General features: G+C 36.8%; 1 protein-coding gene across 3 annotated transcripts in view; it reads left to right on the top strand.

The window, feature by feature from the left end:
- WDR7 (WD repeat domain 7) overlaps nt 1–26710 on the top strand; it is a 346017-nt gene that overhangs the window by 51289 nt on the left and 268018 nt on the right. For all 3 annotated transcript variants that reach the window (XM_045790167.2, XM_045790166.2, XM_045790168.2), the window contains exons 14-15: nt 9392–9587; nt 18921–19135. In XM_045790167.2, coding sequence (XP_045646123.1) covers nt 9392–9587; nt 18921–19135 — 411 coding nt within the window. The remainder of the gene's footprint in view (nt 1–9391; nt 9588–18920; nt 19136–26710) is intronic.

Below are 26710 nucleotides of genomic sequence, written 5' to 3'. Positions count from 1 at the left end.
AAACTGTCAGTGTGTGGTCCCTTTAATAGTAATGAGAAAGACTGCATCCTTCTATTCAGGCTATGCTTATATTGTGCCAAACACTTCAGAAATTTAGATAGTCTTCTATCTTAGAAACGCTTTTTTAGCGCTGAAGTCATATCCTTGGGAGTAGAGACGATTATATTGGGCACGAAGTTTAGTTTTAATAATAGAAGTCATTTGGTGCTAAACTATGCAAATGAAGTGGTTGATTAATTTGAGCTTTTTATTTTGAGCTGAAGAGATAGTGTGACATAAAGAGTATGACATAAAGACTAATTTTTCTTGAGTAACTTAATCATAAAGCAAGTTTAAAATGAGTTAAAATTTATCTTAAAATGACAGAAATTGTTAGAAAATAATAATGACTTTTTAAGGTGACTATTCAGTTAGGTGCGTAGTATTTTTGAATAGTCTTTCATTCAGCAAATAATCTGAGTACCTTCAAGAACTAGGCATCTGGTAGTTGACAAGATATAGTACCTATCTGATAGAATTTCATCTACTGAGGGAGCCAGCCTGGAAAACAGGCAGGTATAAAGCTGCAGAGTAAATGTTGTGAAGCACCTTTTCAGGACTGCCCTAAGTACAAGTCCCTCAGGGAGGTCCTAGAACGGGCACTTGGTAGAGAAATGAGGATCAGAGAAGTTAAAGAACTTCCCGCAGTCACACAGTTAGCAGGTGGCGGAGCTGGAATTTGGTCCTAAGTAGTCCGACTTGATGGCCCGAGCTTATCCACTGTGCATACTGCCTCCTAGTAGATGTCATTATGTATTTTAAAATAATTGTATTTCTCCAAATTTTGACTGTTGTTTTCATTATTGATTTATGTAAGTATATGACTTTGATGCATACTTACTTTTAAATTGCTAATTTATTGAATATTTATCTTTCACTTCGTGGAACAAAACACCACCATCCTTTTGAATTCCCATATTCTACTTTTCCTTTAGAGAACTGTGCATTGCTCACTTCTCTTGTACTTACCCTTTAGTTTTCACCTTTGATTATTCAGCTCTGGAGTTTTTTAGTTTTAAACTCGTTTTACCTCCTCTTATTTATAACACATTATTTGCTTTTAAAAAACATGTTTTAACTGCAATTTTACAAGTTTAACATAACACACTGTGAAAATGTTTGACAGAAGAGATAGCTAAGAAGGTAAAACGTCACCTGTTATCCTTGTACATATAAGAGAACCACAGTTAACATTTTGGTATCTTTTCCTGTGGCCTTTAAAATCCACTTACTGTATATTTGTGATTATATTGTAGATATAGTTATCTGAGCACATTGCATCTTCATTTAATATCATAACAAATACTTTTCCAAGTTATGCTTGTTCATGAAAGTAATTTTTAATGATTGTAAAACATACCATATTTATATGAGCATACATATATACTTAGCAATTCGACTTTGAATATGTGGATTGCTCCTAATTTGAACATCTGTATTATAAGTTTAAGTTAAATTTATAATTATTCCCTTGGATAGATTCCATGAATTTTTTTAAGATTAGGACCTCAGAATTTTTGTGTAATAGGAATTAACATTTTGAAGATGACTTAAGTATAGTACCTTTACCTAAGGTACTACGTCAGTGCCTGTTTCACTACCCCTTGCCAGCACAAGAAGTTTGTATTTACTTCCATGCCTCAGTTGCCACATCTGTAAAGTGGAGATAATGAGTATACCTACCTCAGAGGGTTGTTGTGAGATTCTAATGAATTAACATTTGGATTTTAGCCAAGTATTTAGAGTAAAACCCAGCACAAAGTAAGAACCCAATAAATGTTGGTTGTTTGCTATTACAATTTCTAAAATCTTTGGCTAAATTGATAGAGTATCTTCTTGTTTGAATTTGCATTTCTTTGATTACCAGATGCTGATATTTTTCTATGAAGATTTTAGTGATTTTTTTTTGAGACATCTTTTGTCCTTTGCCTATTTGTTTTTCTTGGGGATTTTAGTGCTTGTATGAGTGCTTAACTTAATTGAGATGTTAAGCATATGTGCTTTCTATTGTTGGAATTTTCTCCTGTTCTTATGTAATCTATCCTTTTTCTGTGTGGCTTCTTTCATATTTTTGAATCTTAGAAATCTTTCCCCATCCAGAAATGTGATGAAATTTGATTAAAAAACAATGGCTGGATCAAAAACAAACATCAAATACTTCATCAGAAATTTATTTGTTTGTGGGGTGAGGAAAGAAGGCTGATGGACTTTTTTTTTTTTTTTTGAGAGGGACAGAGAGAGAAATGGGGGGAGGGGTAGAGGAAAAGAGAGAATCTTAAGCAGGCTCCATACCCAGCATGGAGCCCAGTTCAGGGCTTGATCTCAGGATCCTGAGATCTTGACCTAAGCCGAAATCAACGGTCAGACGTTTAACCCACTGAGCCACCGAGGCTCCCGTCTTACACTAAATTCTTCATATATATATATATTTTTGCTGTTTAATTAATAAGCAGTTGAAGAAAGATGGAATTCTAATTAGTCCACTATTATCTTTTATAGATAGTGAATAAGTGAGGATATTAAAACTTGTTTCTAGGGGCGCCTGGGTGGCACAGTGGTTAAGCGTCTGCCTTCAGCTCAGGGCATGATCCCGGCGTTACGGGATCAAGTCCCACATCAGGCTCTTCTGCTATGAGCCTGCTTCTTCCTCTCCCACTCCCCCTGCTTGTGTTCCCTCTCTCGCTGGCTGTCTCTCTCTGTCGAATAAATAAATAAAATCTTAAAAAATAAAATAAAATAGAACTTGTTTCTAAAAGTCTTATTTTCATATAGAACATAACCAATTAGAAGGTTAGTCAGTGTTTTGGTTGGACTACCTGGTCTTCTTTTCTAAAACAGCTATTAAAGAAGCAGCTCTCTACCTTTCTTTTTCCTTAAAAAAAAAAAAAGGAAGGATGAGCTATGGTCTGAAAAAAATTTTTTTAAGCTAGTTTCATGAAAACGTGGAAATGAAATTAATATTCCTAGGCTCTTTTTTCCCTTCAGGTAGAATATTTAAAAGTGATAAATGATATATCTTAACTGCACATTTATGTTCCATAGAAAGAGTTCTGGGAAGTACAAGAAATAATGATTAAGAGAATAATGAGATTGATTTATGACTGAAAGAAGCTGGTCATTTATAGCTTGTCTAATGATGGGCATATTTAGAAGGAAAGACAGTAGTTAGTGATCATATATTTAGAGAACACTCAAAGAGAAAAATTGTTTGGGGGCAGTTAAGAGATTGCCCCTGAAATGATATGAAGAAAAAGAAGAATTTAGTTTAGAAAACAAATTAGCAAAAGTAGGAAAAATGTATGTATGTAATTTATATTGGGAACTATTAGAAATCAGAATCATCTCCCTAGAGAGCTAGTGGAAGGGATAAACTAGCTGTCTCTAATTTCTGTAATTCATGGCAGATGTTTAGGAACAGGTTACATAAGAGGTTTCTGGGAATGGTTTAAAATGAACTCTTGTAAAATGCATAAGGTCAGGCTGGATGACCTAGGTGGTATATTCTGACTCTTTCAGATTCTATGATAGTTTGTGGCATTCTGCGGCTCAGCACTAATGTACTGCGAGGATTATTTACTGGCAAACTCAATGAGACTCTGTATGGTTGAGGATCAGAATTATCTGGAAAGAAAAATTGGCCCTGGAATATATATGTTTTGGTCTGATATCTCCCTTCTTCTCCTTGCCCAGTTATCTTAATTTTTTCATCAAATAAAAATAGAGTTTTTATTAAATATTCTATTGTTTATTGTTGTTAGCCTTTGCTTTTAAATTAGCTTTTGATGTCATTGGTGCATATTGTTTCTAGGGTAGAATTAATTGTATTTGGAACATGAATTTGAATAATTTTCACTTATAAAGTACTGGCCAAGTTGATAGGATGCTCAATCCACGCTGTACGAATTCTGAGTTCCATAACAATACAAAATTTTACATGGTATCCATGAGTTACACTCTTTAAATCAGTCGGTAGTAGTGGTTGGGGAAGTGTAATCTGTGAGACAGTTAATGGGATAAGGGAATAAAATATTAAAGCTCTTGCTTAGGTCCTTTTTTTAACCTTAAGAAATTGAACTTAGGAACATGGAGTGGTAGGACACTGGTGTCTCCTTGTTTCTTAGGTTCTATGGGCACGTCTCCCCTGGGGAAAGGGTGGACCTGACACTGTGAGGAGGCACAGCATTGCTCTCGCCAGGGGTGCTTGTCCGCTTCCTCACCTGCCACCACGAAATGGGCAGAGAAAATGATGATGAAACAGATTTCCAATGAAACTTAAATATCTTTACTTACGGTTTAAGGCAATGATCATTGGTCCATCTGACAGGAGGGCAGCCAAAAAATGTATAATTATATAAAATATGTATTTACATCCAACAGTCATTAGCAGTGAAATCTTTCTAAAGCTATATATTGTGCTTTGAGGTGTTGGCTAACGCTAACATAATTAACATTACTAAGACATTTACGAAGGTGTTTCCTTTCATCTCAAATTGGTTTATTTAAACTTTGAGTCATTACTTTTATTTTTTATTTTTTAAGTTTTATTTATTTTCTTGAGAGAGTGAGCAAGCCTACAAGCAGGGGGCAGGTGGGGGGTGGGCAGAAGAACAGGCAGACTCCCTATGGAGCCAGGAGCTATACGTGGATACAGGGCTCAATCCCAGGACCCTGAGATCATGACCTGAGCCTAAGTCAGATGCTTCACTGACTGAGCCACGCAGGTACCCTGAGTCATTCTTTTTTTTTTTTTTAAAGATTTTATTTATTTGACAGAGATAGAGACAGCCAGCGAGAGAGGGAACACAAGCAGGGGGAGTGGGAGAGGAAGAAGCAGGCTCACAGCAGAAGAGCCTGATGTGGGGCTCGATCCCATAACGCCGGGATCACGCCCTGAGCCGAAGGCAGACGCTTAACCGCTGTGCCACCCAGGCGCCCCTGTTCTTTTTTTTTTTTAATATGTATTTTTTTAAAGATTCTGTTTATTTATTTGGGAGAGCATGAGCAGTGGGGAGGGGCAGAGGGAGTGGGAGAAGCAGGCTCCCTGCTGAGTAGACGACTGGGGGGGTGGGTGGGCGGGTAGGCTTCAGTTCCAGGACCCCTGAGATCATTACCTGAGCCAAAAGCAGATGCTTAACCGACTAAGCCACCCAGGCGTTCCTCCAAGTCATTCTTTTAAAACATATTTTTTGTGCATGTTTTACAATGTACATGTTTATTGGTGCAGAAGTACATATATAATTTGTAAATATACATACAACGGGAATACATTACAAAGTTTTTTTAATGAATGGGTGTGTAATCAAAGTTAGTAGTATAAACATATACGGTTCACATTTTTTGTTATATTATTTTAATCACACAATTTAAATGTCTTATGCATTATCCCCTTACGGCATCCTTGATGTTAAGTCATCTTTAGGTGACTTTTCCGGGTTGAAATGGAACAAAGTAAAGTAGTTAATCAAATTATGGAATCAGTCATTCTAGGTGAAATAGATGTTCAATAACCAAGATCCCTGGAATTTAATAATTTAATAATAAAGGAATTGTGGTAATTCAATTCATTTGAGGGGAAGCTGGGTCTAAATCAGAGATAGGAGTTATTAAATATTCTTTAAGAAGTGCTTCTTTAATAATTTTGAGGACAGATAAGAAGAAACCAAGTTAATTGCATTTTAGCAAATCTTTTAAGTGCTTTCATTTAACAGATAGCTGAGAATTATTTATCATTACTCTGTTCATTGTTTGAATTAAAATTAATACCAAAGTGGTGCTTGAGAATGGTCTTTTTTCCTTTTACATTTAAATAGGCTAGACATTTGCTTTGTTTATACCATTAATTTGTTTTCACACAGCCTGTGAAGGTAACCATCAACTCACAATTAATTAGTGGAATCAAAATTAATGAGGTTTTACTGTATTGGGCTATTTCCACTCTAGGCCAGTTTTCTTCACACGAGTTGGACTAGCATTTTTTTGAAAGAAGAAAAATTAGATTTATTTTAATCCATATTTAAAAAGCAGAGAACCATCTTTTCTTGTGAGTTAAATACCTCTAATAACTATGCTTTCTTGGGCTTAGCAGTATTGATTTTTTTGTTTTGTTTTGTTTTCAGTCTTGATTATTTTGGCTATTTCCAGACTGTTGCTTATTAGAGTTAACTCTTCAGATGCTTATTTTCATTTACAGGGATAGTATATCATTTTGTTTGGACCAAACATTTTGTGTGTGTGTGTGTGTGTGTGGGTGGGACATGCCATTTGCCTATTTTCATCATTATTGCGCTGGATGAAAGGGAAACAGAACTGTCTTCAAAGTATGCTTATGTAAGTATACGTGTTAGAGTGCATCATGTGGAAATGAAAAGCTAAAATTTTTTCAACTACAGTTATTTTTCCCCTTCAGAAAATTACATAGTCTACTTTTTAAAAGTAGAGCCTTTGCTATTATTTAGTATTTGCTTTGTCCTTTATTTTTACTAATAAGAGTGATAACATGATGTAGAGTTTTTAAGTCTTTTCTTGAGTATGGATTACATTTTCTTGAATTTTCGAAGTTACCCACCAGCGTATAAATGGGAGGGTGAAAGCTGAAACTTCTCCTGGGAAGTTGATACCCGAAGGTCAGGTTCCTCATAGGAATGGGAATGAATGTGTGCAGTCCTCTCTCTGCTAGGTTATGAACTACCGTAGGAGATATTGGGCAGAGAGAATGTGTTGGTCAGTGGTGGTCAGTACTTCTGTATCCCCTTGGATGTTAAGATCTACCCATAGATCGTAGCTTGAGGAGCACCAAGCATAGTAAATAATACTGGTGAAAATTCTCCTGTCGTTGAACTAACTTCACCCTAACTCATGCCCCTTTGAAATGGAATGCCAAGAGTGCACGTGGACCCAATGAGATGACTGTGGACTTGGGGGCCACTAGTCAGCTAGTGAGGGATGTGGCATCCCTCAAGCATTAGCTTATTTTGAAGATGAGGAGCTTGTGAGTCAAAGTAGCAGAGTCAGAAGTAGTAAGCGGGTGTGTGCAGTGTGGCACATCGGTGCCTGATTAAAGGATGCGACAGATGAGAAGAAATGTTGTCTAGGAGGGATTCTTCCTAGTAAATCATACATGGAGGAAAAGATCCCTGCAAACATTTATTTCCTATGATGAGAGAAATAGATAAAATGACCACTTTTTTTCAGATCGATGTTGCCAAATGGTGGTAGTAGTAGTTAGCCATTAATGTAGCAACCATCCCTTTTTGTGAGTTGAATGATGGCTATATTTGATAAATATAAAGTCATTACTAATGGTAATCTGTAGAAATGCAAAGCATCCATTGTATTAAACTGTCTATTATCTTTGGTTAGCAGTGTATGTCTGGTGGAACTTATAAATATTTTATATGGTCTGAAATAAAGGCATCGCAGATAGATTTTTACTGTTTTATTCTACCATTGCCATATTTAAATGATTTTTTTTGTAGTTTGTCACTTTATTTTAGTTTATTCTTAATTATAAAGCTATTTTTTGTGTGCCATAGTCAACTACCCCTCAGTCTTTATGTCTTTTTAAAACAAGAAATCATGTTTTATGTTATAGTTGAATGCTTATCAGGGAACATGAAATAAGCTTAAAAAATGTTTAGGAAAATTCTATATGATGTTTTAATAAAGGTTTATAACACGATCTTTCCGAACTTGTTTTTTTAACTTTTAAAATTAGTAAACAACTGCTATGCTGATTATAGTGTTTAAATCATTGGATAACAAAAAGTACAAATAAAGCTAACACAGAATAAAAGGTTAACAGACCTGAATTTAAGAACAAAGTAGATAGTTAAATCTTTGTCTTTGTTTTATTAATGCTCTGCTTCTTTCAAAAATTGATTTTAAGTTGTTTACAAAAATAAACATTATTCAGTAAGATAAAAATAAAGCTAAGTGATGAAGAGAAACAGAGAAGCAAGTAGAGGAGGCTGAGTCCGCATTGCAGAAGTGTGCCCCCCTCACCCCCCAACCGCAACTGTGTTGGGTAGAAAATTCAGGCCTGGGTGTCTTAGTAGCCAAAACATGAAAGGAACCAGTTACAGCAACTTTCCCCAAAGTGTGTTCCTCCAAAACTCAGTCTTCTAAGATCACCATGGTCAGATAAACTTTAAGATGAGTGATACTGTTGTCCCCTCATAGAGAGAATTCTATTCCCATGAGCATGTTACAGGTTCTTGGGAGTTCTGTGGATAAAGTCAACAGTGGTAACTTGTATTTTCTGTGCACATTTGGCCACCCCCACCTCTTTTCATTTGATACCTGTCAGCATTTCCCATTCAGTGAGATGTCCTAATCAGTGTGGAATTGTTCTTTAGCTGAAACTGTTTGCTTAGGCAGAGCCCAGCCCAGCGAGGTTTGAGAAGTTCCTCCTTTGGATCCCATTGAAGGGATACTACTTATGTGGTGCAGTGGGCGTCATCCTCAATATTATTCACAATATATCCAGTGATGTGTGACTCTTTTCATATGGTTTCACCTCAGTATGAACTGAAAGCGTAATCCAATAAATCACTAAAAGGTTAAGTTTTAAATAGCTTATAAATTGTCCTAAAACTTTAAATACCTTAATTTTTAATTGTCTAGGTTGTGGATTCCGTTTTCTGTTGCTAGTGAAAATGTTTATCGTCTTTGTCTGATTATTTATATTCGTCTTGTTTTAAAAGGAATTGAAGGGCACAAACTAGAGATGAGCAGAGAATACACAGCAGAATGTTTAATTGGCTATTGTGTGTTAGTGGAGGTGGTGCACCTGCTGACATTACAGACAGAAGCCGTGAAGCACGTCTACACATAATACCAAGTATCTGTGGCTCTTGAAAGGCATGATCGTGGCTGAGGGACCAGGAGGGTATTGTTTTTGAGCAAAGGAGCAGGGAAGAACATGGGTCCAAGATGACAGAGTCACAAACAGAAAGGAAGCGCTGCAGAAAGCCCGCTGTAGCAGCTAACAAAGGAAAGTTCATACAGTGGAGAGAGAACGCATAATAACAGATCAATTCTTTTCCAGCTTTGCCTGCGCCTGTACGGCAATCATTTCAGTAAGGTCATCTTCAGATTTGAACAGCAGATTTTCCAAGGCATCTTTTCCATCTTGAATCTAGGATTCATTTAGCATTTCTTAAAGTGTTGTCACGATTGAACTGGGTGTTTTATGTATAATAGGAAGGAACACATTTTTCAACACAATTTAGTACTGTGGTTGGTTTTCAGCAATGGTGAATGTATAATTAATTTTGGTTTACATTATTGAGGACCAGATCCATTTTATTCTGAATATAATCTAAATATAATTAAGGTTTATTCTTCTTTTTAGGCAAGGGTGCAGCACTGTATCTGCTCTGTAGCCAGTGACCACTCAGTGGGGCTTCTAAGTCTGCGAGAGAAGAAATGCATTATGCTGGCATCTCGGCATCTCTTCCCCATTCAGGTCATCAAGTGGAGGCCTTCTGACGACTACCTAGTAGTGGGATGTTCAGATGGCTCTGTATATGTCTGGCAAATGGATACTGGTAAGAACAAGTGTTAAAAGAGAGACTAGAAAATTAAATGGGTATATTTGAGTTCCTGGAAATTAAAAAATCTTTTATGTGAAGAAAAAAGACCTAAAATGTAAAAAGTTACTGCTTTTACTTCTGATCACTGCTTTTTCTAAGTGTTCTCATCATTGTCAACAAAGAACTATTTAAACGTCCTCTCGTTTGCTGTAACTGTGCCAAATACTTTAGGGTAGCTCTGTGATCTTGAGGAATGCAGTTAAGACAATATATAGATTAGGACAGACACCACAGACAACAGACCAAAAAATAAGTGATTTCTATATAATTTATGAGGTAAATTGTGAGCAAGATTAAGGAAACCATTTTCGTATCAAGTTCAGAAACAGTGGAAGAAGAAAAAATTCTCTTTTATTTGAACAGCAGAAAAGCAATATGGAGCAGTTAATTATAAGAGGTAATTGAAAGTTTTAAGATCTAGAGAGAACATTTAAAATTTCAAGTTTCAGAAATTTTTCTTATGGGGCATAATACAGAACAAGGAACATGTAGGTTAGAAGTACACACAATTATGTATAATGTTTATACATAGGATCTAATGGCCTTCCCTGGGAAATTTTTAAGTGTGTAACTAAATGTTTACTGCTTTAGGCTTTCAAAAACACATTTTATTCTACTTTTACTCTTTTGAGTCATCTTCTATCAGTGATTAAAGCCCTAGTTGTACTATGTAATACTTCTACTAATTTTTCTTTTCTTCATCTTTCTTTGTTTTAAATAGTCCTTTTCCAAATCAGACAATATACATATTTCTGTCTGTACTGTGGTGCAGTAGGGAGTTCTGCTAAGTCTTTCTGTAACAAGTAGTCATAGTCCTCAGGGATCTGTTATTTATAGTCCTTGTTTTAACTGATAGTATGTAGGCAATCTTGCCAAGAAGGAACATTCTTGAAGAGTGTCAAACTTCTTTGCATTTGCATTTAATTTTTCTTGTCTGATTATAAAAGAGGGTCATGATTTCTGTTAAAATTAAAAGCACAAATGTATTAGAAAAGAAGAGAGATGAACTGAAATCTCATTGTTCAGTTCAAAATATTAACATTTTGGCATATTTCTCTCTGGCCTTGTTTCTTTGCATTTTTAGGAACAAAATGGGTATTAAGGAGGGCGTGTATTGCAATGAGCAGTGGGTGTTATACACAAACAATGGATCATGGAACACTGCATCAAAAACTAATGAAGTATATATGGTGACTAACATAACATAATTAAATTAAATTAAAATTTAAAAAAATTGCTGTCATACTACATATATAATTTTGTCTCTTTTGTATTCCTTTTTGTGATATCCTGTCTGCCAAGCAGCACTCTTTCATATTTGCTGGTTTTGTCTACCCCAGAAACCAAATATGCCCAGTTTGTGTTGGGCTCTGGAGTCAAACTGCTTGGTTTGGATTTAGGATCAACCATTTGCTAGCAGTGTGATCTGCTGCAACTTACTGGACTTTTGTCCCTCAACTTAGTCCTCTGTAAAATGAATATCATAATAGTTCCTCTTTTATAGTACTGGGAGAATAAAATGAGATAATATTTACCTGGTGTATAGTAGACATTTGTAAATGTGCGTGTGTGTATGTTTGTGAAATCGACATTTGTGTGTGCGTGCATGCACGTATTTATATTTGCTATTAACGTTATTTAACAAACAGACTGCTTTCCTGGTTACTCTGTTGAACTTGAGAATGTGATCTTACCTACATTTTGAAGTATTTACTTTGAGGATTAGTATTAAAGTAAGTTCTTACAGCACTGATGTTCAGAAAGCACTATTTTAAAATACTGTAAATATTAAATTAACAAGTGATGTAGCACAAATGTAAGAGTATGGTAAACTTGTCTAGGACTTAAAATAGTATTATAAAGGAAGAGAATATCATTTTTCTGAATTTTTCAGATATTTAAATAATTGATACTTGAATACTTCAGGTACTTTAAATACATTTGTAAAGAGTATGAATATGATATTCTTCATAAATGAGATGTTACTGAAAGACAAAGTTACTTTTCCAGTAATTTCTCTAAAAGAAGATGACAAATAGCTCCCAACTGTAGATGTATTGGAAGATATTACTCTTGTAACCAGGTTAGTATAATTAAGCCCATTTTAGATTAAACACAATATATAATATTGAAATTTTACAATTGTCTTACCTTCAAGAGGATTTAGGTAAACAATCAGTCGGTGTGCCATTTTTAAATCAAAAGATAAAGAAGCAGAATTTACTTTGGCTTTAACCATAGTAGGAGGTATACATTCCTTTTCCTCCTTGCTGCTCAGGCTTTAGCTAGTGATATAAAGGCCCCTGGAGAGTGAGTAAGGCACATCCTGAAGGTATTGACATTATTTATTTATTAAATTTATTTATTTATTAAATAAATAAAAAATGAAGCCAAATAAATCAAATTCAGCCAAGGTTTGATACATGAAATGTATTTAAACTCTGAGGAGACACTTTATCCCTCTTCTTAGCATTTTGGGGATGTATTTTTACAAATGAAGATATATTACACTTAAAGTACTCATGCATAGTATGTAATTTTCTGTTTGCTATTTTGAATTTTACTGATGTTTCTAGCTTAAAAACACTTCAAAATGTCTTTATACTTTTATGCAGCATTTTCTTTAGTTGTTTTTCCCTTCAAATGGGTAGTTTTTATTTCCAGTATTTATTTCCTAACGAAATGAAGTTGAAGCTAGTAAAATAAAATTTCATTAGAAAGACAGAGGTCCAGAATCTTTTGTTCTTTACTTGGATCATCTCTATTATATGTAATAACAATGAATAGTGATGTGGAGGCCAGGAAAGTTATTATTCCTTCACATCTTAGATAGTTAGAAAATTAGTCAAATAAATAGCAATAAGATTTAGCCAGCTGGAGCTCTGGACTTCTACTTAGGAACTTATTAAAGGTGGCCCACTGGCCTAGGTGGTGGCTGCTTCTGCATGGAGCGGTTCAGATGCTTCAGGGACCAATTCTCTCATTCTTCACATTTGACGATCCGAGTAGGTGGGAGGAGTCGTTCCCACAGGCCTTTGACGAGGTCAAAATCCTGTCTGTTTGGGAAACAGTGGCATGCTGTGAGTAATGACCAATTTTACAACATGTTCTTATCTCACCATTATCAAGTTTCAACAACATTTTCATGTGTCTATTTTTATCATATTTGTAACAGAACAAAAGTGATTCTCACATCACAGACCTGTTCCTGTAGAGACAGTTAGGTATTCTCACACAGATGCAGACGCCAATAGTGCTTGCCAAATATATTAGAAATTAGTGTAGGAAGTCCTGTCACTTTACTTTGCTCTGTTATCTTTTTTCTTTATTTTCTGTCAACGAGTTTTCTGAAATATTCCTGTTTTTGCATTTACTTTTTGAAATATGCATTAAAGTCATTTTATAAAAACTTAATTATCTAATAAAAGGTAGCAGAGAATTATGAACTAATAGATATTCATATCTATTGAAAAACATACAAAGCTTGGATAATCAAAAGCATAAGTGTCAACTAGGTTTTTCACACAAGCAGAGCCTTAGTGTGTGTGTTATTCTTGCTTACGACTTTACTTACTTATTGATTTATTTTTAAAGATTTTATTTATTTGACAGAGAGAGCGCACAAGCAGAGGGAGAGGCAGGGGGGAGAAAGAGAAGCAGGCTCTCTGCCTGCTGAGCAGGGAGCCCAGTGTGAGGCTCGATCCCAGGACCTGGGATCATGACCTGAGCTGAAGGCAGATGCTTAACCTACTGAGCCACCCGGGCGGGCCCCTATTTATTTATTTATTTATTTATTTATTTATTTATTTGCTTGAAATTGTCAATTTTATTGATTATAAGATTGCATACATTTTCCTAAATTTATTGGTAATGTATATTTCTATTATTTAAACTTCCTGTGCAAAACATTTGCCTGTTAGTCAGTTGATGGTATCTTTAATGAATTTATAAGTGCAATTTGTGTAGTTTAGTGTGTAGTTTTTATAAATATTTTCCTTTTAATAAATATTTTTATTTATTTAAATTGATAGTTTTGTCTTGTTACTAAAATTACCAAAGAGAATCAGGAGGTGGTACTTCAGCCCAAGCTTTTGTTATTAGTAGAAGGGTTTAGTTGCAAGTATTTTCTTCACATTTTGATCCTTTGCCTGTTGTATTTAATACAGTTGAGATTTGATTTAATGTTTCCCTTTAACAAAGTATGGCTTAAATCATCAACTTTTCTATATCTCCTACGTTTTTCTTTTTCATTCTATTACAAAAAAATACTATAGGACAGGCAAAGGCCCAAAAGATGGAATAGTGAAGAAAAAAATGGTACCTTTACAAAATCATGATAAGACCAGTGTCATAGCGTTTCTTTTTTCTCTATGGATGATTCACTCTGGGATTTTGAAGGAAGAGGTTGTTATAGTAGATATATGACCATCTTTGCTGCCTTCCCCACCGTGAGCCCTCTATACAGTTATTAATTACTAAATCCCTCCCATTAGGTACCGTTCGGCTTCCTTTTTTGTTTCCATAGTATTATTCTAACTTAGGACTATATTTTTTCACACCTAGGCTATCTTTATTGTTTTCCTGTCTTCTTTTTTACCTCTTAATGCATCCTGTACCCTGCTGGAAAATTAATCTTAGGAAATGAAACAACAGCAACAACACTTGGTTCGTGTGCGGTCTTAATGAAAAAAAAATTATTTCCTGTAGCCTTTAAGACAAGGCCCTTCACAGTGTGGTACCTTCCTACCTTTGTCTTTCTCTCCGTTTCTGTTACTCAGACCATTTTCTCTGTGCGAATAATCATTCTATTCAAGAATAATTGGGCCATTCTCTATCACTTCTTATCTTTTATATCATCTGTATTGTTGCTCATGGTTTTCACTCATTTGGAACATTCTTTTTTTTCTTTCCCTTTTTTTTTTTTTTTTAAAGATTTTAAGTATTCACACCCAGCATCGGGCTTGAACTCACAACCCCAAGATCAAGAGTTGCATGTTCCCCCAACTGAGTCAGCCAGGTGCCCTGGAACATTATTTCTTTCTATTTGCTTATTTGTTTAAATAGTCTCTTTTGGGTCACCTGGGTGGCTTCGTTGGTTGAGTGTCTGCCTTTGGCCCAGGTCGTGATCCCAGAGTCCTGGGATCAGGTCCCACGTTGGGCTCCTTGCTCGGTGGGGAGCCTGCTTCTCCCTCTACCTGTTGCTCTGCCTGCTTGTGCTCTCTCTTTCTTACTCTCTCTCTCTGACAAATAAATAAGATCTTTTTAAAAAAATAGTCTCTTTTAAGGAAATTTGAATAATAAAAACAAAATCTTGCATATTTACCCATGTAGTTACCATTCCTTTGCTCTTTGTTGTTTTGCATAGATCCAAATTTCTCTCTGGAATGATTTTCCTTTTGCCTAATATTTAATATTTCTTGTAGTGCAGGTCTATGCATTATGAATTCTTGCAGCTTCTGTGTGTCTGAAAAACTCTGTTTCATCTTCATTTTTAAGATTTTTTTTCTGGTTGGAGAATTTTAGGTTGACAGTTGTTTTTTGTTTTTTCCTTTTAATACTCACTGTCTTCTGGCTTGCGTTATTTCCAGTGAGAAATCTGCTGTCACCCTTAGTTTTGTCCCTCTGTATGTACAGTGTCTGTTTTTTTCCAACGGCTTTTAAATTTTTCTTTTTCTTTTTATTATTGATTTTGAAAAGTTGGATTGTAGTTTTCTTCATATTTGTGCCAACGGCTTGTTGTAGTACTTGGATATGTTGGCGGGTGATTTTTGACCAATTTGGAAACTTTTTGGCCATTTTTTATTCAAGTATGTTTTTGATCCTTCCCTGTCTTTCCTCTCTTTAGAGACTCTAGTTATGTGTTTACTCAGCTATTTGAAATTGCCCACAGATCACAAATTGTCTTTTCATTTTTAAAATTATTTTTTTCTGTGTTTTATTTTATATGGTTTCTATTCTAGGTCTTCAAGTTTATTAATCTCTTTTCTACAGTATCTAATCTGTCATTATTCCCATCTAATGTATTTTTCATCTCAGACATTGTAGTTTTCATCTCTGTAAGTGTGATTTTGGTCATTTGGTATCTTCTGTGTCTCTCTATTCAAACTTTTTGAACATCTGGAATATAATTATAATAACTTTCAGTGTCCTTGTTTGCTATTTAAAAAACTGTGTCAGTTCTGGGTTGGCTTTTTATTCATTTGAATTTTGTCCTATCATATTTTCCTGCTCTTTTCCAGAATAGCCTGAAGGTGGTTAAAGGATAGGAGCAGGGAGGTTAGCTTTTATGGTATCGCCTCTAGGCAATAAAAGATGATGGATTGTTAAACCGGAGTGGTAGCTGTGGAGCTGGTGAGGAGTGGTTGACTTCTGGGTATATTTTTAGGGGAGAGTGAACAGGATTTGCTGATAGTTGGATAAGGGGCATAAAAGAATGAGATGGGTTAAAGATGACTCCAAGATTTTCATCATGAGCAACTCAGAGGATGGAATTCATTTCTAGACATTGAGAAAAAAATGGGAAAAGCAGATTTTGGAAAGACCAAGAATTAAATTTTTTAAAATATTGAGTTGACTATTAGACATTCAAGTAGAGCTATTGATTAGTAAATTGTATATATGGGTCAGGAGTTCAAGTTGGGGATATCAGAGTGGGTGACGTAAATTTGGGAATTCTTGAGTAGAAGATACTCAAAGTCATGACACTGGATGTATCACCAAGAGGATGCAGGTAGATAATGATTGGGGCACTCTACAATTTAGGTATATTTCTATGATGTGGAAGAAACCAGCAAAGGAGACTAAAATGGAGTTGCTGGGAAGAAGAAAATGAAGAGTATGGTTGCCTAGGAGCCAAGTGAAAAAATGTGTTTCAAGGAGTAGAGAGGAGGAACAAGTGCAGCTGATAGTAAGTCATAGTAAAATGAGGACTGAGAACTGAATATTGGATTTAGCAACATGGAGAGTAGGTTCTGTGCATATTTGGGGTGAAATCTGATTTGAGTAAGTTGAAAGGAAAATGGGAGGAGAAAAATTTGTAGGTAGCAAATATAGATAGCTATATAGAGGATGATATAAAAAATGGGAGACTGGCTAGAGAGAGATATTGGGTCAAGTGTGTTGTTGTTATTTTTATTAGTCTGTGTTAGTTTTTTTTTTTTTAACAGGTGAAATAATTGCATGTTTATATGCTGATGGGACTGATCATACGCTGGTGGGAATGATCTAGTAGGTAGGGAAAATAGATGAAGAGAAAGGGGAGAGTTGCTGAAATGATGTCCATGGGCAGGAGAGGGATGGGGTTTAAGCTACAAGTGTGTTAGGTAGGCATCTGGATGGTTCACGTGTAATTATAGAGCAATGTGAGTGGAGATATGATGGTAAGAGCTGGTAGAACTTCTTTTCTAATTGCTTCTTTCTAAATGAAATAGGAAACAAAACTTTTCACCCAGGTGAGGGCAGGAAATGGAGTGTTAGAAATTGGAGGAGAAAAAAGGTATCAAATAACTAACTAGGAGAGTAGGAAAATGAAAGAATCTGTGGAAATGTGGTCACTTAGGGACCGCTTGGGATCAGTGGTCATGAATTTCAAGTGGATCTTTCAGCATGTTCTTCATTCATATCCATCTTCATTGTACAGATATGGAGTAGCTGGAGAGTTGCATTCAACCAAGGTTGGAGTTTGCTCGGCTGGTACAAGGAAGTGAGATGAGGACAGAGCCGTGGTTATGAGGATGGATGATGGAATTGTAGTTTATGGAACATAGGGAAGTGACAGAGGGCAAGTGTGATAGGTGAATGAATTGTTGGAGTCAGTGCTGAGCAAGGAATTATAAGGTCAGAGTATTGAAGTAAAGAATGGGAGCTGGTATTGGAGAATGGCATTTTTGAAATTGGGGTAATGTTAGGATTTAGTTCCTGGTAATGAGAAGATTATTGTGTGACCATTGGCTGGGGTCAAGTGTAGGACAAAATTTATTGGAGTAGAGGAACTCAAAGAGCCAGGAGATCAGGATGTGTGGAAGAACCATATGTGCTGGTGATTTTCAAACATATTTGAACTTTTAAATCCTTTTAGAGTATACACACTCTCCTTTTCATACGTACATATAAAGTTTCAGGCAACAGCTCCTTCTTATGCTTTGCCTTCCAAAATACATTGGTCAAGACTTAGTGAATTGGTTAGTAAAACTGATTTGTGTTAACTCTAAAATCACCAAGAATTAATTCCAGGACTACTATTAGAAAGGGGACAGCACATCAGAAGTTAAGCCTTTTAAGGAAGGGGGGCGGGAAACGTGAATGGCCTGTATATAAATATTCAACATTGGGAATAAAATATGTTTGGGTATTGGGTACTAGCTCAAAGACACAATAGAAATCTTGTATTTTGTTGACATTTAAGTTTCTGGTGTTCTGTATGGTTATTTTTCAAAATTGATTTGTCCTCTTTTAGAATGACTCTGGAGGAATGCCCAGTGAATCAAAATAAACTTCAGCATCATTTCACTCTCATTATAATCTTCAGAAGATTACATACAAATCCATAGAATGAGATCCTTCTCTGCCTAGTGTGATGCTGTGTACTGTACAAAACAAAGTGTATAGAAAAGCTGTCTGCGTTATAGGAAGGAGTTGTGCCTTAACTTAGACATGAAATGCATAGATGGGGTTGAATGGAAAGAATGGCCAAATGAAGAAGCTTTGAAGTGGTCATAAGTTGAAATAGTAGTTATTTTCACAAACACCCAGGGAAACATTTGATTGGATATAAGTAGCAAAAGTCACGCCATTTGCAGACAGAATGAGAAGTTATAATTTTTTCCCTGCTTTGTGGAGATTTCCTAGAGAAAGAGAAGCTCCAGGAATTATTAAAGTAGAAAAAATGAGAAGAAGAGCAGAATTTAGCTCTTTTGTTTGTGATTGATAGACAACGTAGAGGAAGGTAAAGTCATAGAAACTGATATTTGTAGTAGAGTAATGGTGTAGGGTATCAAGAAGACCATCTTGGAAGTAGACAGTGGAAAAGCCTGGGGGAAGTTGTTAAGGTCTAAGCTCTGAACTTGGCTTTCTTGGGAAGTTGTGGTCGGGGCATTACAGGAGAAGAAACAGTTAAGGTAATGCTGCGTGGAAGATCATCAGAGGGGGGAAGCACAAGGAAATGTCTCTGGGAGGCAGAGAGAAAGATACTCCCACATAAGAAATGTCTATGCATTTTCTTTCCTTAAAAAACGGCTCGGAGCAGTGATAGTGTTGTGCGTACTAATTGTGAGTGTATATGTCTTCCAGGCGCGTTGGATCGCTGCGTGATGGGGATCACAGCAGTGGAGATACTGAATGCCTGCGATGAAGCGGTTCCCGCTGCAGTTGACTCTCTCAGTCATCCGGCAGTCAACCTAAAACAGGCAATGACCCGGCGTAGTCTGGCTGCGCTTAAAAACATGGCCCATCATAAGCTACAGACTCTTGCAACTAACCTCCTGGCTTCTGAGGCCTCTGACAAAGTAAGTTTTGTATGTGGGTTCAGGTATGTGGTCCCCACTCCACTCCATTTTGTAACACAGTTTTGGCCTGTCTTAGGAAGAACTTTTGGGAGATGACACTGATGAGAAAGAAGCTGCTGATTTTTGTGTAGGTCTATCTAACATTGTTTTTGCGTATTTCAAGTATTTGGCATTTTTCTTTTTTTTTGAAAAAATAAGTTATTCTTACCACTTAAAATATTTTAAAATGATTCCTACGGAGTTAAGTGACTTGAATTTCTGAAATTAGAGCAAACATGTTTCATATAATCTGTCTTTTTGGTTTTCTTACAGTCTTCCTGTTGAAAGATTGAGCACTAGCTAATATCTTTATGAAGAAAAAATAGTAATTTAGGTACAATTAAGATGTTTCTAATTGTGGCTGCTCATTTGTTTTAAAAGTCAAAGATTCCGATTTTAGTAAGGTTAGGCTGTTCTAAGGATTTAGGAGGATATTTGAGAATAGGTATAGCAGAATTGCGCAAGTGCTGTGAGACCTAAGCTCAATCACACTTTCCCCACTGATATTCACATTACGACATCAGTTACTTCTTCAGTGAACAGGAGATTACCCTACGAAAAGAAGAACAAATAATCCCAATTCATTAATGGGTTACTTGTCTTTAGTTTTATAAAGGCTAGCCACCATTTGGTTTGTGGTATTTATGTTCTGTGGTATTGTTAGCAGTCGCTTGTCTCTGGTAATGGCTAAGTGAAACTTACAGACTGTCCCAGCATTTCATCTGAGTCACACCTTAAAATTCCCAGTTGCATCTAAGTGTTCATTAGAATTATTAGTAGGTAACACAAATACTGTTATTTTCATTTTCTTATTTTGGATTCCTTTTTTTTTTTTTAATAGTTAGACATGTGGCTAAATAACAAACAGATTGAAAGGCTCATCTACAAACTTGAAAATTTGCCCATGAATGAGTGCTGAGTGCTGGAGACATAAAATGCTGTAGGTGGTTCCAGTGACCCGTGTCCTCTAGTAATTGGCAGTAATATTTGATCATTCTGTCTTTCCCCAAGATATTAAATGCTTTATTGGCTTTGTTGTATGTTTCATAGATCAGAATTATGAAATCCTTCTTCATTTTCTTTCATGCTTTCTGTCCTGTGCTCTGAAGTTTGAATAGAAATCACAGCTTAAATGCATTTGCTGTGCTTATGATTTCTTTCAAGAGATCACATAGATGTTCCTAGCAATTCAGTGTTCATAGCACATTGTCTGATATTCTATATAATTTTAATTCTGTGCCAGTTTATAAAATAGTATATGTAAGGGCAAGCATGTATGTTATATAATTTTCAAATATATTTTTTTCTTGTTGGTATCCCCTAGAAATAAAAATTTGGAAAATTAATTATACAACTGGAAAATTAAAGAAAAATAAGTGGTACAGTAACATTTATGAATGGCTTTTGTAAGTGGTCATGGTCCATTATGTGATTTTTACAATCTTGTTTGTCCCTGTTTTAATAGCGCATTTTATAGTGCAATTAGTGATAAAAGCACCAGATATCAGAGACACTACACTTATGTATTGTAAAATATATTGCTTGTGAACCTCCTCAGTCTTGTAGCAGTGGTAATTGTTGCCTGGCCTACAAGGAAAACAATTATAGAAGGGGGGAAAGGCTTAGGAAGCTGAGGCTGCAGGAGGGTAATCACTTTATGAAAAATGTATGTTGGCTGGACCATTAGGGATTTCTCTAACTATTTTCTCATGTTGAATTTGAGGCTCCTTCTGAGGGGAATATTTAAAGAGCTGTCCTCTGGACAGCTTTTTAACCTCAGGAGAAATAAAACCCACCCAAAGTTTTAAAAAAACAAAACAAAACATAACTAAGAGCCTCTCAGTGGTGTAGGACTGACTCTAGGATATATGGGAACTATGTTTTTTCATGAGTCTCTCAGTGGAAAGTAGAATCTTTACGAGAATGCTGTATAGAAAGAATCCCACCTTTTCATTGTTAGACTAGTGTTAGCAGTTGGGATATTTGGAAAAAACACATACTGTATATTGCTAATTTTGTTAATTATGGCAGACGTGTAGAGCCTTGCAAACAAAGATAGGGAATTTTTTTTGAAGATTTTATTTATTTATTTGATAGAAAGCACAAGCAGGGGGAGGGGCAGAAGGAGAAGCAGGCTCCCCCTTAGCAGGGAGCTGGATGCCAGGCTCCATCCCAGGACCCTGGGATTACTACCCGAGCTGAAGGCAGATGCTTAACCTACTGAACCACCCAGGTGCCCCAAAGATAGGGAATTTACTCTCCTCTGATTCTGTTCTTTCACTAGAAGATCAGGAGGATGTTAAGTGGAGTTATTTCTTATAACTGCATTGAATCTTTGCAAGATGTGTGTATTTGAACCCCTGTGTGTTTCTCTTATGACATGTATCTTAATTTCCTTTGTGTTGTAATAACTTACAAGCTTCTTCGATTGTGCCCACTGAAATTCAGCCTTCTTGCAGGCAGGGACTGTGACTTATTTATTACTCTTTCCCTCATGACATCTAGTAGCAGCTGTGCAATAAATATGCATTGAATTGGATGATGTGTAACAGAAAGCTCTGATGGCCTCTGCTTCAGCCTCTTTGCCTGGATCTTCTCCCTTCCCTCACAGTTGATTGTCTCGGCTTCACCATCAGATCTATTCCTGTTCGCGAGGCCTTAGATGTGGAACGTTTACTAATCACCTTTGCCCTCCATTCAGTTTGGCATTCTCCCCTTTGGTTTTGGTGAGCGAGGTTGTCCAGGCATAACTCATTCTCCTTCTTTGCTATCTCTGTATTGTCAGCAGTCCAACACAGCCTGTAATTCTGTCCGTGAGGCCCTCCCCTTTACTTCTTTTCCTTATGGCTCTAGAGCAGGGTTGCTCAACTTCAGCACTACAGACATTTTGGGCTGGATAATTCTTTGTCAAGCACAATTCTTTGTGCTTTGTCATGAGGGGCTGTCCTACATATTGTAGGATCTTGAGAATCATTTTTTCCTTTACCCACTACATCCCAGTAGCACCCTCTCTTGCCCAGGTGTGAACATCAAAAATGTTTTCAGTTACAGCCAGATGCCCCATGTGGGGCAAAATTGCCTCTGGTTTAAAACCACTGCTCTGGAGAAAACAGGTTTTGAAATGGTAGAGATCCTATATTCTATATCCTATGTTTCCTTTCTTGTCCCCACCCCTGCTTCTAGTTAATCCCTCTCCTCTGAGGATAGTGAAGCCATCCCCAAACCTTATCCTCTCTGCCCTTGTTGCAGAATTCGTTCTTGTGTTCTCTTTGTGTTCAACGCCTTCCTGTTCAGACCTTTCCTTAAATCACTTTACTCTGTATTTTTTTTCTTTCTTTATATCTGTCTTCCCTATTAGATTTTGAGCTTCTTGAGGACAGGAGCTGAGTTTCTCATATTTTTATTTTCAGTGCTTTATGTAGTATGTGGAGCATAGAAAATACCCAGGAAACATAGTGTGGAGTTAGTTTGGAGGTGTAGATTGGAATCCTGTTGCACAATCTATTTGAATGCAAAGCTGAGGACTTGCCTCAGTGGGTAGCAATACGATATTGAATTGTCTTAAAAGGAGATCTTTGTTTAAGAAATATTTTGCCCTATCTGACATTTATATGCCAGACACTTAGAAATATTGCCATGGGAAATGAATTGTGAGGCTGTTGGGTTGATACAGTGAGAGGCAGTGGGGACTGGGATAGGATTAGGTAGAGGAAATGTTGAAGAGGGAATGGCTTGGAAGCTATTGTGTGGGTTGACTAAATGGGAATGATAAGCAAGAGAGGAATTGAGACAGAGATCCAAGCCTGGTTGAAGGGAGAATGGCGGAGATGTTAACAGATACAAACAACTCATGGAATGGGCTTTGAGATTGGTTGTAATAGGAAACATCTGCCTCTTATTTGTAGTGTTGGGAGATGAGGTGTGTGCAAGGGGAGCAAACACCCTCCAAAAAAGAAGTGGCATGATAGTGAGATAGAGTAGGGGTGGGTTTTTTTTTCCCCCTCAAAATAAATGCTGTAGTACAGAGCATGAATTAGACTCTGGTCCATATTTTGGGATGCCTGCTATCAGTAGAGTATTCCAGATATACTGTCTTCCTTAACTTTTACTGCAAATAGGTGAGTTAGTCATTATCATCCTCAGATTTGCCAATGATGAACCTAAAAAAACAGCTGGGTAGAACAGGCATTGCAAACTTTTTCTATAAAACACTAGATGATAAAAATTTTAGGCTTTGTGAACCATGCAGTCTCTGTCACAGTGTTTCAGCTCTGCCATAATAGTGTGAAAGCAGTCACAGACAATAGGTAAATGAATGACTATGACTGATTTCCAGTAAAACTTTATTTACACGAATAGGCAATGGGCTGGATTGGCCTCTGGGTCGTAGCTTATTGCACCCTGCATCGGAGAATGGCATTATTAATAACAAGGTTTTGGATACAGCTCTTCCATGGAACAGCCTTTGCTTCATTTTTGAAAAGCAGTTCAAAGGAGTGGTTAAGAACCTAGGTTCTGGTGACAGGCATATCTGGGTTTAAATTACATTTCTGTAACTTGCTGCCTGTGGGTGACCTTGGACAAGTAACCTGCAATGGCCTAGGTCACACATATAACCAAAAGTGAATTTTTGTAAAGGAAGCAAAGGTCAACAGTTGATCAGAGATGTGAAATAACATTAAGACTTGGAGAATAAAAAAGAGTGGAGTTAGTAATCAGGGAAGTCATTGGTGATCATTAGGAGAGCCGATTTGGCAGAGTTAGGTCAGAAATCATGGTACAATGAACTAAGAATGAGGATGAGATGAAGTAGAGGTGGAAAGCATGGAAGTCATTTGCTTTTGGAGGATAAAAAAAGAGTGGTAGCTTCAGTGGCTGCAGGGGTAAGAGCCGAGTTTTACTTTGTTAGGAGCTCACTGAACGTTTTTTGCGGGTGGAGGAGGTAGTTGGTGGAGCCATGTCAGAGGACATGGTGCTGATAGTAGAGTTAACTGGAGAATTCACCGTGACTAGATGTTGTTTTCTTTTAATTGGTAATGATGAAAGAGAGAGAGGTGAATATAACCAAGTTAATATTCCGTGGAAGAGAAGCAAAGTAGGCTGTAGTATCTATTAAAAGGAACGAAGTGGTTTTAATCCCTTAAAGGCAGAGTCACCTTTATTTTAATGCCATGTAACAGCCAGCATAAGTTGTGTACTGGACTAGGAATTAGAAGATTTGTAAACTAAAAATAGCTAGTAAATCATAAATGGCATGTGGTGGGATTTGATGAATGCGTCAAGAAATATGTTAAGGAGATGGTCTGAGCACATCAGGTGATGTTTTTGATGAACTTTCTCATATAGCATTTGCCACAGACACTGGTTCTTGGCGAGGAGATCTTGGGGGATGCCTTGGGTCAGTGGGATTTTACTAGTGAAACTAGAAAGCCTTTACTGTCGTGAAAATCATTTCTTAAGCCTAGTGTGTGTAATTTTCTATTTGGCACCTTTATATCTTAGGCATTATGTACGAATCAGAGTCACCCTATTTATATTGAAAGATCACGAGGTTGAAGAAATTGAAAAATGACCAGGATGATTTATCTCTTATGTTACATTTCTCTCTCCGTTGTCTAATTAGTCAAAAGCCTGAAAAAAAAAAATGAACGGGCTATATTTGTAAAGGTCAGTAGCTTTGTATTCTGTGTAACTAGGTGAGAGAATGGAATTTAGAAGTCAAATATAACCTACTGAGAACATGCTCTGTGTTTTTTGCTTACAAAATTCACTCTTTAAAAATTTTATACTGATTGAATTGACTTTATGATTCATTGTGAAAAGGGCACTGTAGGGTACAGACAGGGACAAGCCATATGACGTTATATACAGGATACCAGGCCTTGTCTGGTGAACTGTTTATGGCCTTAGAAAAATTCTTATGATATGTCTGACCTTTGAAGAATCAATTAAACTTGCTTAACATTCTACTCCAAAACTTTTTTTTTTTATTATAATGATTTTTTATTATATTATGTTAGTCACCATACAGTACATCCCCGGTTTTCGATGTAAGGCTCGATGATTCATTAGTTGTGTATAACACCCAGTGCACCATGCAATATGTGCCCTCCTTACTACCCATCACCGGTCTATCCCATTCCCCCACCCCCTCCCCTCTGTAGCCCTCAGTTTGTTTCTCATAGTCCATAGTCTCTCATGTTTCATTCCCCCTTCTGATTACCCCCCCTTTCTTTATCCCTTTCTTCCCCTACCGATCATTCTAGTTCTTATGTTCCATAGATGAGAGAAATCATATGATAGTTGTCTTTCTCTGCTTGACTTATTTCACTAAGCATTATCTCCTCCAGTGCCGTCCATGTTGTAGCAAATGTTGAGAACTCGTTCTTTCTGATTGCTGAGTAATATTCCATTGTATATATGGACCATAACTTCTTAATCCAGTCATCTGTTGCAGGGCATCTCGGCTCCTTCCACGATTTAGCTATTGTGGACATTGCTGCTATGAACATTGGGGTGCATATGGCCCTTCTCTTCACTACGTCTGTATCTTTGGGGTAAACACCCAGTAGTGCAATGGCTGGATCATAGGGTAGCTCAATTTTTAACTTTTTAAGGGACCTCCACACTGTTTTCCAGAGTGGCTGTACCAACTTGCATTCGCACCAACAATGTAGGAGGGATCCCCTTTCTCCACATCCTCTCCAACAATTGTTGTTTCTTGCCTTGTCTATTTTTGCTATTCTAACTGGCGTAAGGTGGTATCTCAGTGTGGTTTTGATTTGAATTTCCTTGATGGCTAATGATTTTGAACATTTTTTCATGTGTCTGTTAGCCATTTGTATGTCTTCATTGGAAAAGTGTCTGTTCATATCTTCTGCCCATTTTTTGATTTGTTTATTTGTTTCTCGTGTATTGAGTTTGAGAAGTTCTTTGTAGATCTTGGATACCAGTCCTTTATCTGTAGTGTCATTTGCAAATATCTTCTCCCATTCCGTGGGCTGCCTCTTAGTTTTTCTGACTGTTTCCTTGGCTGTGCAGAAACTTTTAATCTTGATGAAGTCCCATAAATTCATTTTATCTTTTGTTTCTCTTGCCTTTGGGGATGTATCATGAAAAAGGTTGCTTTGGCCGATGTCATAGAGGTTGCTGCCTATGTTCTCCTCTAGAATTTTGATGGATTCCTGTCTCACATCGAGGTCTTTCATCCATTTGGAGTTTATTTTTGTGTATGGTGTGAGAGAGTGGTCAAGTTTCATTCTTTTGCATGTAGCTGTCCAATTTTCCCAGCACCATTTATTGAGGAGACTGTCTTTTTCCCACCGGATGTTTTTTCCTGCTTTATCAAATATTAGTTGCCCAAAGAGCTGAGGGTCCATTTCTGGGCTCTCTATTCTGTTCCATTGGTCTATGTGTCTGTTTTTGTGCCAGTACCATGCTGTCTTTGTGATCACAGCTTTGTAGTACAGCTCGAAATCCGGCATTGTGATGCCCCCAGCTTTGTTTTTCCTTTTCAACAGTTCCTTGGAGATTCGG

This window comes from Ursus americanus, chromosome 19 (assembly GCF_024610735.1).
Source record: "Ursus americanus isolate L20-20 chromosome 19, mUrsAme1.1.p, whole genome shotgun sequence".
Classification (NCBI taxonomy): domain Eukaryota; kingdom Metazoa; phylum Chordata; class Mammalia; order Carnivora; family Ursidae; genus Ursus; species Ursus americanus.
Note: the sequence above shows the minus strand (reverse complement) of the source record. Positions and strands in the feature narration are given on the sequence as shown.